The sequence below is a fragment of the Malaclemys terrapin genome, chromosome 15 (genome assembly GCF_027887155.1).
Source record: "Malaclemys terrapin pileata isolate rMalTer1 chromosome 15, rMalTer1.hap1, whole genome shotgun sequence".
Lineage (NCBI taxonomy): Eukaryota > Metazoa > Chordata > Testudines > Emydidae > Malaclemys > Malaclemys terrapin.
This window is the reverse complement of record NC_071519.1, coordinates 11,281,315-11,298,142: the sequence shown is the minus strand read 5'-3', so window position 1 is coordinate 11,298,142 and position 16,828 is coordinate 11,281,315. Positions and strand designations below refer to the sequence as shown.

General features: G+C 48.8%; 1 protein-coding gene across 1 annotated transcript in view; it reads left to right on the top strand.

Moving 5' to 3' along the window:
* Positions 1-4: 4 nt before the first annotated feature.
* Positions 5-16,828, top strand: part of LOC128823009 (zinc finger protein 436-like) — a 34,253-nt gene continuing 17,429 nt past the window's right edge. Inside the window, exons 1-2 of the mRNA XM_054005008.1 lie at positions 5-576; positions 3,309-3,435. Of these exons, the coding sequence (XP_053860983.1) occupies positions 3,402-3,435 (34 nt within the window). The 5' untranslated portion in view covers positions 5-576; positions 3,309-3,401. The remainder of the gene's footprint in view (positions 577-3,308; positions 3,436-16,828) is intronic.

Below are 16,828 nucleotides of genomic sequence, written 5' to 3'. Positions count from 1 at the left end.
GAAGCACGCCCCGAAGCAGGCGGAGAGATGTAGTTCCTGACTCTGCAGGGAGCGGAAGTGACGTTTGGCTTGGGGTGGGAGGAGGAGCTGGGCTGCGAACACGCACGGGACCCTGCGGTTCTGCCCGGCTCGTGCGGGGCCCTGGGAGCCTCCCCCGGAGCTGGAGAAGAGTTTTGTGTCTCTCGGCTCTGGGCATGCGCAGATCGGGGGCAAGTCCCGCATGCGCAGAGGCAGCGCTCACCTGCTGCTGCTCCCTGGCGCTGCGGGGCCGGGCGGAGCAGGAGGGTCTGTGCCGGGGAGACCCATTAACCCCCCCGTGCCCGGCCCGCGCCCTGCTCCCGCTGGGGCCGGCCCCCCGACACAGGCTGGGGCTGGAGCTGCTGCAAGCGGCGGGGCTCTGGCACGGACCAGACGCTGCTGCTGCCTCCGGGATCCCGGGCTAAGCTGCTGCTGCTCCCCCGGGTCTGTGCGGGGGGGGGGGAGAGCCCGGCATTAACCCCTCCGTGCCCGGCCGGGGGGCTTTCTCCAGCTGGGACCAGCCTCCAAGGTCACCCTCTGCCCGCCGGAGCCTCCTCGGTGAGTGAGAGACCCCGAGGCGGTGGGGGGAGCCGTGGGGCTGGGCAGGAAAGTGACTCTCTGCCCCGGGGAACCTGGGAGAAGCCTCGGAGCTGCCTCAGCCCCAGTGGAGCTGCAGCAGGATCTGCCCCCGGCCCCGCTGGGATTGGGGGGGGGGAGAGACTGGGGCCCGGCGGGGGGGGGGGTGTAGTGTATTAAATTGCTCCCAATTGGAATGTGTATTTTACCCTGTCCTGAGTATGCTCAGTACCTCTGCTGAAGCCACTGCCCTTATTAGCCATAACATTCTGCTGACTTTGCAGATGGCAACGTGCGCAAAAGGGAGGCGTGGGGAGGGGGGTGGCCAGGGTCTGATCAGGGGGTGAAAATTGAGTGGTCGGGGGGGGGGGGGGGTCAAGCAGTTGGACACAGGATTAGGAGGGGGCTAAAGGGCAAAATCAGGCCTGGGGGAGGAGCAGGAGTTCAGTTTGGGGGGGAGAGATAGCTCAGTGGTTTGAGCATTGGCCTGCTAAACACAAGGTTGTGAGTTCAATCCTTGAGGGGGCCACTTGGGGAATCTGAGGCTAAATCAGTACTTGGTCCTGCTAGTGAAGGCAGGGGGCTGGACTCAATGACCTTTCAAGGTCCCTTCCAGTTCTAGGAGATGGGGATATCTCCATTAATTAAATAATAATAATAATAATTAATAAGCTCCTAGTGAGGCGCTGGCAGAGGGTGTCCCCTTTGGTTTGGGGGGAGGTGTCAGGAAGGGAGGGGACGGTCATGGGGGGCGGGGGTTGAACTGTCTCTGTGCAGCCAGGAAATTCCTGTGGGAGGGGTGGGGGAGATGAGTTAATTGCCTGGTGCTGTGCCAGCGACTCTGTCTGAGCTTCCCCTGCAGATTCCTGGGATCGCTGTCATGCCCAGTGCACACAGTGCGGCGGGGGAAGAATCCTCAGTGCTAGGCAAGCAGTGTGAGGGGTCCCACTGTAAAGCATCAGGGGATCCCTGTGAGGAGGGGCTCTCATTAGCTGCTCTCCCCAGAGAGCTAAAGGAGGGAAGCTGCTCAAACGCTCTGTCCCTCTCTGCTCAGCATATTGGGGTTCAGCTTCCTGGGTCACATGCTGCAGCCTCCATTGTGATCTGGGAGACCAGGCTTAGCAGCTGCTGCTCCCCCAGTGGGGGTTCTGTGCTGGGAAGTGACCTTAATTAAAGCTGCTTCTCTGCCTGGCCCAGGGGATGACTTTCTCCAGCTGGTACTAGCCCCATAGGGAAGCCCTGAGCCCTGTTAATACTAAATTCTGAGCCAGAGTCTCCAGGTACCTCAGGGAAAGTTCTGGGGACTGGCAAGAAAGTGACTCTGCACAAACAGCCCCCCCCCCCCCCCCCCATTTCTCCTCCCATTAGCAATTGCCAGGAGAAAATCCAGCCACGGAAGAGCACAGTACCCAGGAATGGGATTTTCCCAGCCAGAGGGGCAGGGAGAGAGGACGGGGAAGGAGAGACTGAAAGGGGCAGTGGTAGAAATGAGTGGGGAGAGAGATTTCCTGCTCTCTAGTCCATCGAGACACATGTATTGCCGCATCCCTGGGTAGAATCACTTTCCAGTGAACAAAAAAAAAGGATCAGACAAAGGAAACTCCAGTTCCTGACTCCATGTTCCAGCTGCTCGGGTGTGGCTGCCGTGGGGTCGATGTCCGAGGGAATCCCCCATAGTCACTCCTTTGGTTCTGCTCTTTTCTAGCATTGTGTTCAGAGACTTTGTTATGGGATGAGGGGAGGGAGAAGGGACGTTAAAAATCTCTGTGGGCTTAGTAGGGGCCAGGTCTATACTGTAATAAAGAGATCAAGCATTTTCCCAGAATGGCAGAATCTAGGATGTCTCTCTGCAGGGAAAGGGCCTGGGGGAATTCTGCTGTGAAATTAACTAAAACCTGTTCTGAAACCCCCACAACTGCCCTTCTCATCCAGATAGTCTGCAGAATGACATCCATGTTCCGCTCCAGCTCATCCCATCCTCCCATCGAACAGGGGAGAGAAATGGCTGTAAATGAGACAGCTCAGGTAGAGATTATTGGGGAGTTTTTGGTGGGTTCCTGCTGGAGGAGAGGGACAGCAAATACATCGGAGATGGGAAGGTTTGCACAGTCTGGTTTGGAGGTTGGAGCAGGGCAGGAAATTCACAGGGTGGAGAAAGGGAGGAGCACAGGGGTGTGCTAAACCTGCTGGCAGTTATTTAATAAGTGGCCTAGATTCTAGGAACAGATCCATGAGGTTCGGCGGTGGAAATGTTCTAGTTTGTGGAGCAGAAAATAACCCAGCTACATGGGGCTTGGAAAACTGACCATACTCATAGTGCTGGAGCCCGACCTGACTAACAGTGGCTGCTGTGAGATATGAAGGGGGCACCCACGAGTCAGGCTTAAGGGAGATTCCCCTCCCTTCATATCCAGCTCTTCACAATGAGGAGGGTGTTGGGCTTCCTACCAGGGAGCTCTCTCTGGACCCTACTAGGGGCTCCATCTCCATCAGTCAGTGTCTAGTAGGTGTGTGATGGATCTGCTGGGAGAGACAAAGGACTCTCTCTTCATCCCCTCTCCCTGGTGTTTCCTGGATACCCTGAAAGGGGTGAGGGTGCGACTCTGTTGAGTGGGATCCACCTAGAACTTCCATTTGATTGGCTCCTCTCCCCACGAATAGTGGGGCTGTGAGTGGGGAAACGGGTACCGAATGTTGGACTCTTCCTCTTTCAGGGGCTGGTGACCTTCGAGGAGGTGGCTGTGTATTTCACCAGGGAAGAGTGGGCTCTGCTGGACCCCACTCAGAGAGCCCTCTACAGGGAAGTCATGCAGGAGAACTATGAGAATGTGACCTCGCTGGGTAAGGATTCCTGTCCCCTCGGTTCTTGGAAGGGGAAATGAAGAGATAAGGTTCATGCCAGCCCCACAATGCCACCTCTACTCTGTCCTGTTTCAGCATTACCCCAATATGCCAGTGACACACACACACTACCGGAGACCCTCCCCTGCTGCAGAACACTGTGGGAACAGAGCAGAGGAGCCGTATCGCACAGTGTCAAATATTTCCTGTTTCCTCAAGTGAAACTGGGAGTTAAATCTGGCACAAAGCAACAGAGGGTCCTGTGGCACCTTTAAGACTAACAGAAGTATTGGGAGCATAAGCTTTCGTGGGTAAGAACCTCACTTCTTCAGATGCAAGTAATGGAAATTTCCAGAGGCAGGTATAAATCAATATGGAGATAATGAGGTTAGTTCAATCACGGAGGGTGAGGTGCTCTGCTAGCAGTTGAGGTGTGAACACCAAGGGAGGAGAAACTGCTTCTGTAGTTGGAAAGCCATTCACAGTCTTTGTTTAATCCTGATCTGATGGTGTCAAATTTGCAAATGAACTGGAGCTCAGCAGTTTCTCTTTGGAGTCTGGTCCTGAAGTTTTTTTGCTGTAAGATGGCTACCTTAACATCTGCTATTGTGTGGCCAGGGAGGTTGAAGTGTTCTCCTACAGGTTTTTGTATATTGCCATTCCTGATATCTGACTTGTGTCCATTTATCCTCTTGCGTAGTGACTGTCCAGTTTGGCCAATGTACATAGCAGAGGGGCATTGCCGGCATATGATGGCATATATAACATTGGTGGACGTGCAGGTGAATGAGCAGGTGATGTTGTAGCTGATCTGGTTAGGTCCTGTGATGGTGTTGCTGGTGTAGATATGTAGATGTAGAGTTGGCATCAAGGTTTGTGGCATGGGTTGGTTCCTGAGTTAGAGTTGTTATGGTGCGGTGCGTGGTTGCTGGTGAGAATATGCTTAAGGTTGGCGGGTTGTCTGTGGATGAGGACTGGCCTGCCTCCCAAGGTCTGTGAAAGTGAGGGATCATTGTCCAGGATGGGTTGTAGATCACTGATGATGCGTTGGAGAGGTTTAAGCTGAGGACTGTAGGGGTATGTCTACACTACGGGATTAATCCGAATTTATATAATTCGAATTTGGAAAACAGGTTGTATAAATTCGATTGTATGCAACCACACTAAGCACATTAATTCGGCGGTGTGCGTCCATGTACCAGGGCTAGTGTCGATTTCCGGAGCGTTGCACTGTGGGTAGCTTTCCCATAGCTATCCCATAGTTCCTGCAGTCTCCTCCGCCCATTGGAATTCTGGGTTGAGATCGCAATGCCTGATGGGGCTAAAAACATTGTTGCGGGTGGTTCTGGGTATATCCTCCCCCCTCTCCAGGAAGCAAGGGCAAACAACAGCGTTTCGCGCCTTTTTCCTGGGTGAACAGTGCAGACGCCATACCATGGCAATCATGTAGCCCGCTCAGCTCAAGACAGCAGTCATGAACATTGTAAATACCTCGCGCCTTATCGTGCAGTTTATGCTGAACAAGAACCTGGAAAATCAGGCGGCGAGGAGCAGGCTATGGCAGCGCGGCGAGGACAGTGATGAGGATATGGACATGGAATTCGATCGAACTGCGGTACCCGGTGCTTTGGAGATCATGCTGTTAATGGGGCAGGTTATAGCCGTGGAACGCCGATTCTGGGCCCGGGAAACAAGCACAGACTGGTGGGACCGCATAGTGTTGCAGGTGTGGGACGATTCCCAGTGGCTGCGAACCTTTCGAATGCGTAAGGGCACTTTCTTGGAACTTTGTGACTTGCTTTCCCCTGCCCTGAAGCACCAGAATACGAAGATGAGAGCAGCCCTCACAGTTGAGAAGCGAGTGGCGATAGCCCTGTGGAAGCTTGCAACACCAGACAGCTACCGGTCAGTCGGGAATCAATTTGGAGTGGGCAAATCTACTGTGGGGGCTGCAGTCATGCAAGTAGCCAAAGCAATCACTGAGGTGCTGCTACGAAAGCTAGTGACTCTGGGAGATGTGCAGGTCATAGTGGATGGCTTTGCTGCAATGGGATTCCCTAACTGTGGTGGGGCGATAGATGGAACCCACATCCCTATCTTGGCACCGGAGCACCAGGGTAGCCAGTACATAAACCGCAAGGGGTACTTTTCAATGGTGCTGCAAGCACTTGTGGATCACAAGGGACGTTTCACCAACATCAACGCGGGCTGGGCGGGAAGGGTTCATGACGCTCGCGTCTTCAGGAACACTACTCTGTTTAAAGGGCTGCAGCAAGGGACTTACTTCCCGGACCAGAAAATAACCGTTGGGGATGTTGAAATGCCAATAGTTATTCTTGGGGACCCAGCCTACCCCTTAATGCCATGGCTCATGAAGCCATACACAGGCAGCCTGGACAGGAGTCAGGAGCTGTTTAACTACAGGCTGAGCAATGCAGAATGGTTGTAGAATGTGCATTTGGCCGTTTAAAAGGTCGCTGGAGATCGCTATTGACTTGCTCTGACCTCAGCCAAAGAAATCTCCCCATTGTTATTTCTGCTTGCTGTGTGCTCCACAATCTATGTGAAAGTAAGGGGGAGACCTTTATGTCGGAGTGGGAGGCTGAGGCAAATTGCCTGGCTGCTGAGTACGCACAGCCAGACACCAGGGCGATTAGAAGAGCACACCAGGAAGCGCTGTGCATCAGAGAGGCTTTGAAAACCAGTTTCATGACTAGCCAGGCTACAGTGTGAAATTTCTGTTTGTTTCTCCTTCATGAAAACCCGCCCCCTTTATTGACTCATTCATTCTCTGTAAGGAACCCACCCTTCCCGTTCCCCCAGCTTTCTTTCAAAGGAAATAAAGTCAATATCATTTAAAAATCATGTATTCTTTATTAACTGGTAATAAACATAGGGAGAGAACCAACAAGGTAATCTGGGTGAGGTTTGGGAGGAGGATAGGAGGTAAGTAAAAGGCCACTGAACAAATTCAATGTAATGACAGCCTTTTGGTTGGGCTGTCCACTGGGGTGGAGTGGGAAGGTGCACGTAGCCTACCCCCCTGCGTTCTTACATCTCTGGGTGAGGAGGATATGAAACATGGTGAGGGGGGAGGGAGGTTATACAGGGGCTGTAGCGGCACTCTGTCATCCTGCTGCCGTTCCTGAAGCTCCACCAGACGCCGGAGCATGTCCGTTTGCTCACGCAGCAGCCCCAGCATTGCAGCCTGCCACCTCTCATCTCGAGCGTCCCTCAGGACCTCGCGTTCACTGGCATCTTTCCTAAATTTAGTTACAGTGTCCTTCCACTCATTCAAATGAGCTCTTTGATTTCGGGTGCATTCCATTATTTCAGTGAACATGTCGTCTCTTGTCCTCTTTCTACGCCGCCTTATCTGAGATAGCCTTCATGACGGAGGAGGGAGGCTTGATAAATTTGCAGCTGCTGGAGGGAGGGTTGAGAAAAAGGAGAGAAGTTCTTAAAATGATACATTTTACAGAACAATGCTTATACTCTTTCTTGGTGAAAAACACTATTCACAGTACATAGCATATGTGATTTCAGTACAAGGTTGCAATTTCCATCTTAATATTGAGTGCCTGTGGCTTTTGTGTTAGAGATCACAGACGCAGGTCCGGGCAATAGAATTCAGCTTGCATGCAGCCATGGTAAGCCATTGTCTTTCGGCTTCTGCGCCCTCCTTTCCCACATACCAAGCAAAGCCCGTTGACTGCTGCGGTTTTCCTGTTACCTTCAGCAGCAGAAAACAAACTAACCCCCCCCCCATCCAATTTTCTGGGATGATCGCTTTATGCCTCCCCCCACCGCGTGGCAGGTATCAGGGAAGATCCCTGCTAGCCAAACGCGAAAAGCTCAGGGCCAATTACCGCCCCCCCCCCCCCCCCCCCACGCGCGCTTGGCTAACTGCAGGGAAGGATTTCTTTTCAGCCACAGGCAAACAGCCCAGTAGGAACGGCCACCTCTGTCCCCTTAATTAAGTTGCCATATTTCAACCAGGTTACCATGAGCGATATCACTCTCCTGAGGATCACACAGCAAGATAAAGAACGGATGTTGCTTGAATGCCAGCAAACACCGGGACCATACGCTGCCAGGCTTTGTCAGGCAATGATACCAGATTACTTGCTGCAGGCATGGCGTGGTCAAGTGTCCTACCATGGAGGACGGAATAAGGCTGCACTGCCCAGAAACCTTGTGGCAAGGCTTTTGGAGTACCTCCAGGAGAGCTTCATGGAGATGTCCCTGGAGGATTTCCGCTCCATCCCCAGACACATTAACAGACTTTTCCAGTGGCTGTACTGGCCGCGAATGCAAGTCCTCAGGGCAAAGTAATCAATAAATATGCTTTCTTTTAAAACAAGTTTTATATTTTAAAAGGTAAACTCACCTGAGGTCCCTTCCATGGGGTCATGGTCTTGGATACTGGCTTGGGAGGGTTGGGAGGGTACTTCAGTCAGGCTGAGAAAAAGATCCTGGCTGTTGGGGAGAACGGAGTGCTGGGTGCTCTCTGCAAGCTTGTCCTCCTCCTCTTCCCCATCCGCAGAATACTCAGGCGTCGCTGATGAGACTATCCCCGACCCGGAATCCACGGTCACAGGTGGGGTAGTGGTGGCAGCCCCCCCTAGAATTGCATGCAGCTCGGCGTAGAAGCGGCATGTCCGCGGCTCTGACCCGGAGCGACCGTTTGCCTCCTTTGTTTTTTGATAGGCTTGTCTGAGCTCCTTGACTTTCACGCGGCACTGATCTGAGTCCCTATTGTGGCCTCTCTCCATCATGCCCTTGGAGATTTTTTCAAAAGTTTTGGCATTTCGTCTTTTAGAACGAAGTTCAGCTAGCACTGAATCCTCTCCCCATATAGCGATCAGATCCAGTACCTCCTGTACGCTCCATGCTGGTGCTCTTTTTCGATTCTCGGACTGCATGGTTACCTGTGCTGATGAGCTCTGCGTGGTCACCTGTGCTCTCCATGCTGGGCAAACAGGAAATGAAATTCAAAAGTTCACGGGACTTTTCCTGTCTACCTGGCCAGTGCATCAGAGTTCAGATTGCTGTCCAGAGTGGTCACAATGGTGCACTGTGGGATAGCTCCCGGAGGCGAATAGCATCAAATAGTGGCCACATTAACCCTAATTCAAAAGTCGATTTTGGCGCTACTCCCCTCGTCGGGGAGGAGTACAGAAATCGATTTTAAGAGCCCTTTATGTCAAAGTAACTGGCTTCATTGTGCGGATGGGTGCAGGGTTAATTCGATTTAACGCTGCTAAATTCGACCTAAACTCATAGTGTAGACCAGGCCTAACAGGTAATGATCAAGTCTCCTGCCATCCATCTCCACCCTCTATCAAACAGAGGCTAGGGACACCATTCCTTACCCATCCTGGCTAATAGCCATTAATGGACTTACCCTCCATGAATTTATCAATTTCTCTTTTAAACCCTGTTATAGTCCTACCCTTCACAACCTCTTCAAGCAAGGAGATCCACAGGTTGACTGTGCACTGTGTGAAAAAGAACTTCCCTTTATTTGTTTTAAATCTGCTGCCCATTATTTTCATTTGGTGGCCCCTAGTTCTTATATTATGGGAACCAGTAAATAACTTTTCCTTATTCACTTTCTCTACACCACTCATGATTTTATATAGCTCTATCACAAGGGTCGGCAACGTTTGGCACGTGGCTCGCCAGGGTAAGCACCCTAGCAGGCCTGACCAGTTTATTTACCTGCTGACGTGGCAGGTTCGGCCGATTGTGACCCCCACTCGCCGCGGTTTGCTGTCCCAGGCCAATGGGGGCATTGAGAAGCGGTGCGGGCGAGGGATGTGCTGGCCGCGGCTTCCCAACACCCCCATTGGCCCGGGACGGCAAACCGTGGCCAGTGGGGACCGCGATCGGCCGAACCTGCCACGTCAGTAGGTAAATAAACTGGCCCGGCCCGCTAGGGTGCTTACCCCGGCGAGCCGCGTGCCAAACATTGCTGACCCCTGCTCTATCATATCCCCCCTTAGTCTCCTCTTTCCCAAGCTGAAAAGTCCTAGCCTCTTTAATCTCTCCTCATATGGAACCCATTCCAAACCCCTAATCATTTTAGTTGCCCTTCTCTGAATCTTTTCTAATGCCAGTATATCTTTTCTGAGATGAGGAGACCACATCTGTATACGGTATTCAAGATGTGGGTGTACCATGGATTTATATAAGGGCAATAAGATATTCTCTGACTTATTCTCCATCCCTTTTTTAATGATTCCTACCATCCTTTTTGCTTTTTTGACTTCCGCTGCGCACTCCATGGACGTCTTCAGAGATGACTCCAAGATCTCTTTCCTGATTAGTTCTAGCTTAATTAGCCCCCATCATATTGTATGTGTAGTTTGGGTTATTATTTCCAATGTGCATTACTTTACATTTATCCACATTAAATTTCATTTGCCATTTTGTTGCCCAATCATTTAGTTTTGTGAGATCTTTTTGACGTTCCTCACAGTCTGCTTTGGTCTTAACTATCTTGAGTAGTTTAGTATTGTTTGCAAACTTTGCCACCTCACTGTTTACCCCTTTCTCCAGATTATTTATGAATAAGTTGAATAGGATTGGTCCTAGGACTGACCCTTGGGGAACACAACTAGTTACCCCTCTCCATTCTGAAAATTTACCATTTATTCCTATCCTTTGGTCCCTGTCTTTTAACCAGTTCTCAATCCATGAAAGGATCTTCCCTCTTATCGCATTACAACTTAATTTACATAAGAGCCTTTGGTGAGGGACCTTGTCAAAGACTTTCTGGAAATCTAAATACACTATGTCCATTGGATCCCCCTTGTCCACATGTTTGTTGACACCTTCAAAGAACTCTTATAGACAAGTAAGGCATGATTTCCATTTACAGAAACCATGTTGACTTTTGCCCAACCATTTATGTTCTTCTATGTGTCTGACAATTTTATTCTTTACTATTGTTTTAACTAATTTGCCCCATACTGACATTAGACTTACCGGTCTGTAATTGCTGGGAGCACGTATAGAGCCCTTTTTAAATATTTACGTTATATTAGCTATCTTCCAGTTATTTGTTACAGAAGCTGATTTCAAGGGCAGGTTACAAACCATAGTTAATAGTTCCCCAATTTCACATTTGAGTTATTTCAGAACATTTGGGTGAATGCCATCTGGTCCCGGTGACTATTACTGTTAAGTTTATCAATTAATTCCAAAACCTCCTCTAATGACACTTCAATCTGTGACAATTCCTCAGATTTGTCACCTACACAGAACGGCTCAGGTTTGGGAATCTCCCTAACATCCTCAGCCATGAAGACTGAAGCAAAGAATTAATTTAGTGTCTCCGCAATGACTTTATCGTCTTTAAGGGCTCCTTTTTTATCTCGATCGTCCAGGAGCCCCACTGATGTATTTAACAAAACATTTTGTTATTACCTTTTGAGTTTTTGGTTAGTTGTTTTTCAAACTTCTTTTTGGCTTTTCTTATTACATTTTTACACTTTATTTGGCAGTGTTTATGCTCCTTTCTACTTCACTAGTATTTGACTTCCACTTTTTAAAAGATGCCTTTTTATCTCTCACTGCTTCTTTTACATGGCTGTCAAGTCACCGTGGCTCTTTTTTATTCCTTTTAGTGTGTTTTTTAATTTGGGGTATAGGTTTAAGTTGGGCCTCTATTATGGGGTCTTTGAAAAGTGTCCATGCAGCTTGCAGAGATTTCACTCTAGTCACTGTACTTTTTAATTTCTGTTTAACTAACCTCCTCATTTTTGCATAGTTCCCCTTTCTGAAATTAAATGCCACAGTGTTGGGCTGCTGAGGTGTTCTTCCCACCACAGGAATGTTAAATGTTACTATAGTATGGTCACTATTTCCAAGTGGTCCTGTTATAGTTACCTCTTGGACCGGATCCTGCGCTCCACTCAGGACTAAACAGAGAATTGCCTCTCCCCTTGTGGGTTACTGTACCAGCTGCTCCAAGAGAGGGATTTTTAATTGGTTCTAAAAGAAATTACGTCACCCATCTTGTTTCTCCAAGAGATCTCAAAGTGGCAGGAGACATAAACAGGAAGACAGGGCTCAGGACTCTAAACCAACCATTTTGAAGCTGCTAGAAGAAACTACATTTCCCATCTGCCCATGGGTGTGTTTGTGTCCTATATGAGGGACCATCCCATTCCTCTCACAGTAGCAAGGGGAGACTGCAGCCAGCCCCAGATGGTCCTTTCCCAGCCTGGGATATGTGTTGTGAGGAAATTTGTGTGGGGTGAGTGCACAGGCTGGGTCCCCAGACAGCTAGATCCATCTTCAGACTGGAAAGCCCAGGCAACTCCAGCACAGCATGGGGGCTGTGGGCAGGGGTAGCAGTTCTGGAGCTGGGCCTCTGCCCCCTATAGGTCCATTGGCAGATGGCTCTGGCAGCATCAAGTGGGTCCATCACTGCAGGGGAAGGTTGGGGTAGTGTCTGAGGTTGGGGTGAGGATTGTGTGTGTGGGGTCGATGCCCAAGAATGCGGGATGGAATTCACCTCCCCACCCCTCTGCAGAGCCCAGCAACTAGGGATTTATCCAGTGAAGTGAATTTCACTCTGGGTGACTTTGAGCCAGCCATGGAAAGATCCTTGTGCCTTCGGTTCCATACTGGCCAAAGGAGTTTACTAGTACTCCCTCCCGAGACTCCCAGGGGCAGCCAGGGATAATTAGTGGGTTATGGGAATTAGAAAATGAAAATTCATTAAGAACGATGATATTTGTGTGTTTATTATTAAATCCCCAGACACCCACCAATCCCCGTCCTTCTTCTGATGAGCTATAAATATCGAAGGGACTCAGCTACTGATCCTGCAGTGAGTTCCTGCCCCTCCCGCCTCTCTCTAGCAGCACTTTTAAGAACAGGCCAGGGAAACATGGAAATACTTTGAACCAAATTCCAGAAGCTGCTGAGCATGCACAAGTTAAAATGAAACCAAGGTTCCATCTCTTCAAGGACCTGGCCCCTAGTGCAAAATTATAGACAGATTCCCAGAAATCTGAAACGGCCACTACATAACTGACAGAATCTCATTTATCTATTGACTTCTGGGAATTACCAATAAAAGAAACAACCCAGTGAAGGCGATTCCCTGACAGAAAGATCTCATGTGTCTTAACAAATTGGTATAATCTAATCTAGAACTTTATACACTAAAATGCCTTATTCGTAGCCCCATGGTGATTGGCTGGTGTCACTACAGGGCAGAATTAAGGTTGGGTGCCTTAGCTGTGAACTTCCATCTCCTAGCATACTGTGATTGCTGTTAAGTGGGTTTGGCAAAATTCATTTTGTCTATTTCTTTTTTTTATTTCAATAGATATCAATATTTATTTTAAGCTCTTTTTTCAATGTTTACAATTTCAATGTTCAGAGCTGTGGGAAGTTATGGGGGTGGTCAGACAACAATTATTCAATTACAGTAAATGTTGAGATTCCCAAAGCCAATTTTTTTTAATTGTTCAAACAGAAATTGTCAATGTCACACACAAAATAAACAGTGTAAATATCCTTAAATCAAACTCGGCTTTCTCCAGAAACATTTCTGTATATTACCTATATAAATATTTTTTCATCTGTGTGTGTGTGTACAGTGAAATCAACATTACAGCAATTTATTAAAAACAATCCAATCCTTGAAAGCTGGGGTAATAGAAATGGGATGAAAATTAATAGTCCAAAATTATGCACTTAGGGACTAATGACAAGAATTTTTGCAATAACCTGGGTACTTATCAGTTGGAAGTGAGGGAGGAGGAAAAAGACCTAGGTGTATTGGTTGATCACGGGATAATTATGAGCTGCCAATGTGATGCGGCCATGAAATAGGTTAATGCAGTCTTAGAATGCATGAGGCGAGGTATTTCCAGTAGACACAGGGAAGGGTTAGTACTGTAATACAAAGCACTGATGAGACCTCATCTGAAATACTGTGGGCCATTCTGGTCTCCCATGTTTAAGAAGGATGAATTCAAACTGGAACAGGAGCAGAGAAGGGCTACTAGGATGATCCGAGGTATGGAAAATCTGCCATATTAGAGGAGACTCAAAGAGCTTGGCTTGTTTAGCCTAACCAAAAGAAGGCTGAGGGGAGATATGATCGCTCTCTATAAATACATCAGAAGGGTAAATACCAGGGAAGGAGAGGAGTTATTTAGGTTAAGCACCAATCTTGGCACTAGAACAAATGGATATTGGCCATCAACAAGTTCTGGATTGACGTTAGGCGAAGGTTTCTAACTATCAGAGTGAAGTTTTGGAACAGCCTCCCAAGGGAAGCAGTTGGGACAAAAAAACTAATTGGCTTCAAGACTGAGCTTGATACCTTCATGGAGGAGATGGTATAATGGGACTGCCTACAGTGGCATGTAGCCCATCTGCAACTGCTAGCAGCAAATATCTCCAAAGGCTGGTGATGGGACACTAGATGGGGAGGGCTCTGAGTTACTACAGAGAATTCTTTCCCAGGTGTCTGGCTGTTGGGTCTTGCCCACGTGCTCAGGGTCTAATTGATTGCCATATTTGGAGATAACCAGGTTAGTTCAATCAGGGAGGGTGAGATGCTCTGCTAGCAGTTAAGGTGTGAACACCAAAGGAGGAGAAACTGCTTCTGTAGTTGGATAGCCATTCACAGTGTTTGTTTAATCCTGATCTGATGGTATCAAATTTGCAAATGAATGGAGCTCAGCAGCTTCTCTTTGGAGTCTGGTCCTGAAGTTTTTTTGCTGTAAGATGGCTACCTTTACATCTGCTATTGTGTGGCCAGGGAGGTTGAAGTGTTCTCCTACAGGTTTTTCCAGGTCAGCCATAAAAATGTTGGCATATTGTGGGGCCATGCGGGTGTCCATGGCGGTGCCACTGGTCTGGAGGTATATATTGTCACCAAATTTGAAATAATTGTGCGTGAGGATAAAGTCACAGAGCTCAGCAACAAGCTGTGCTGTGTCATCATCAGGGATACTGTTCCTGACAGCTTGTATTCCATCTGTGTGTGGGATGTTTGTGTAGAGAGCCTCCAACATTTTTATGGCAGTTCAAATCAACAGAGCCAGACGTGTACCCAGAAGCCTCCTGCTACAAGACAGGCCCAAAAAAGAAATCAACAGAACTCCCCTGGTCATCACCTAGACCTGGTCTACACTACGACTTTAAATCGGATTTAGCAGCGTTAATTCGAATTAACCCTTCACCCGTCCACACAACGACGCAATTTAATTCGAAATAAAGGGCTCATTAAATCGATTTCTGTACTCCACCCCAACGAGTGGAGTAGCGCCAAAATCGATTTTAGTATTTCGAATTAGGGTTAGTGTGGCCGCAATGCGATGGTATTGGCCTCCGGGAGCTATCCCACAGTGCACCATTCTGACTGCTCTGGACAGCAATCTGAACTCGGATGCACTGGCCAGGTAGGCAGGAAAAGCCCCGGGAACATTTGAATTTCATTTCCTGTTTGCCCAGTGTGGAGAGCACAGGTGACCACAGATTGCTCATCAGCACAGGTAACCATGCAGTCCGAGAATCAAAAATGAGCACCAGCATGGACTATACAGGAGGTACTGGATCTGATCGCTATATGGGGAGAGGATTCTGTGCTAGCAGAACTACGTTCCAAAAGACGAAATGCCAAAACATTTGAAAAAATCTGCAAGGGCATGATGGAGAGAGGCCACAATAGGGACTCCTATCAGTGCCGTGTGAAAGTTAAGGAGCTCAGACAAGCCTACCAGAAAACCAAAGAAGCAAATGGAAGGTCAGGGGCAGAGCCGCAGACATGCCGCTTCTACACTGAGCTGCATGCAATTCTAGGGGGGCCCGCCACCACTACACCACTTCTGACTGTGGATTCCGAGGAGGGGGTAATCTCAGCCATGGATCTTTCTCTCAACCTGACTGAAGTACCCTCCCAACCCTCCCAAGGCGTTATCCCAGACAATGAGGCCATAGAAGGGACCTCTGGTGAGTGTACCTTTGTAAATATAAAACATGGTTTAAATGCAAGCATGTTTTAATGATTAATTTGCCCTGAGGACTTGGGATGCATTCGCGGCCAGTACAGCTACTGGAAAAGTCTGTTAACGTGTCTGGGCATGGCCGGAAATCCTCCAGGGACATCTCCATGAAGCTCTCCTGGAGGTACTCCAAAAACCTTTGCAGAAGGTTTCTGGGCAGTGCAGCCTTATTCCGGTCCTCCATGGTAGGACAGTTGACCACGCCATGCTAGTAGCAAGTAATCTGGTATCGTTGCATGACAAAGCCTGGCAGCATATGGTCCCGGTGTTTGCTGGCATTCCAGCAACATCCGTTCTTTAAATCACTGTGTTATCCTCAGGAGAGTGATATCATTCATGGTAACCTAGTAGAAATATGGGAATTTAATTAAGGGGACAGAGGTGGCCATTCCTACTGGGCTGTTTGCCTGTGGCTGAAAAGAAATCCTTCCCTGTAGTTAGCCAAGTTGGCGGGGGAGGGTGGATCATTGGCGCTGAGCTTTTTGCATTTGGCTAGCAGGATCTTCCCTGTTACCAGCCACTCGGTGGGGGGAGGGGTAAAGCGATCATCCCAGAGAATTGGATGCGGGGGTTTAGTTTGGTTTCTAATGCTGCATGTTAACAGGAAAACCGCAGCACTCTTTTAGGAAGGCTGCAGAAGCCAAAAGACAATGGCTTACCATGGCCGCATGCAAGCCGAATTCTGTTGCCTGGACCTGCGTCTGTGATCTCTAACATCAAAGCCGCAGACACTCAATATTAAGATGGAAAATGTGACCTTGTACTGAAATTACATGTGCTATGTAATGTGAATAGTGTTGTTCACCGTGAAAGAGTATAAGCACTGTTCTATAAAATGCTTTTTAAATACTTCTCTCCCTTTTTTCCCTCCCTCCCACAGCTGCAAATTTTTCAAGCCTCCCTCCTCCGTCCCGAAGGCTATCTCAGATAAGGCGGCGAAAAAAAAGGACGCAAGATGAAATGTTCTCTGAAATCATGGAATCGACCCGCAATGAAAGAGCTCATCTGAATGAGTGGAAGGACATGATATCAAAGTACAGGAAAGATGCCAGTGACCGTGAGGCCATGAGAGACGCTCGAGATGAGAGGTGGCAGGCTGCAATGCTTGGGCTGCTGCGTGATCAAACGGACATGCTCCAGCGTCTGGTGGAGCTTCATCAACGGCAGCAGGATCACAGACTGCCGCTGCAGCCGCTGTATAACCTCCCTCCCCCCTCACATGTTCCATAGCCTACTCACCCAGACGTGTAAGAACACGGGGAAGGAGGCTCCATGCAGCTGCCCACTCCACCCCAGTGGACAGCCCAAGCAAAAGCTGTCATTATTTTGAACTTTTTTAATGGCCTTTTCTT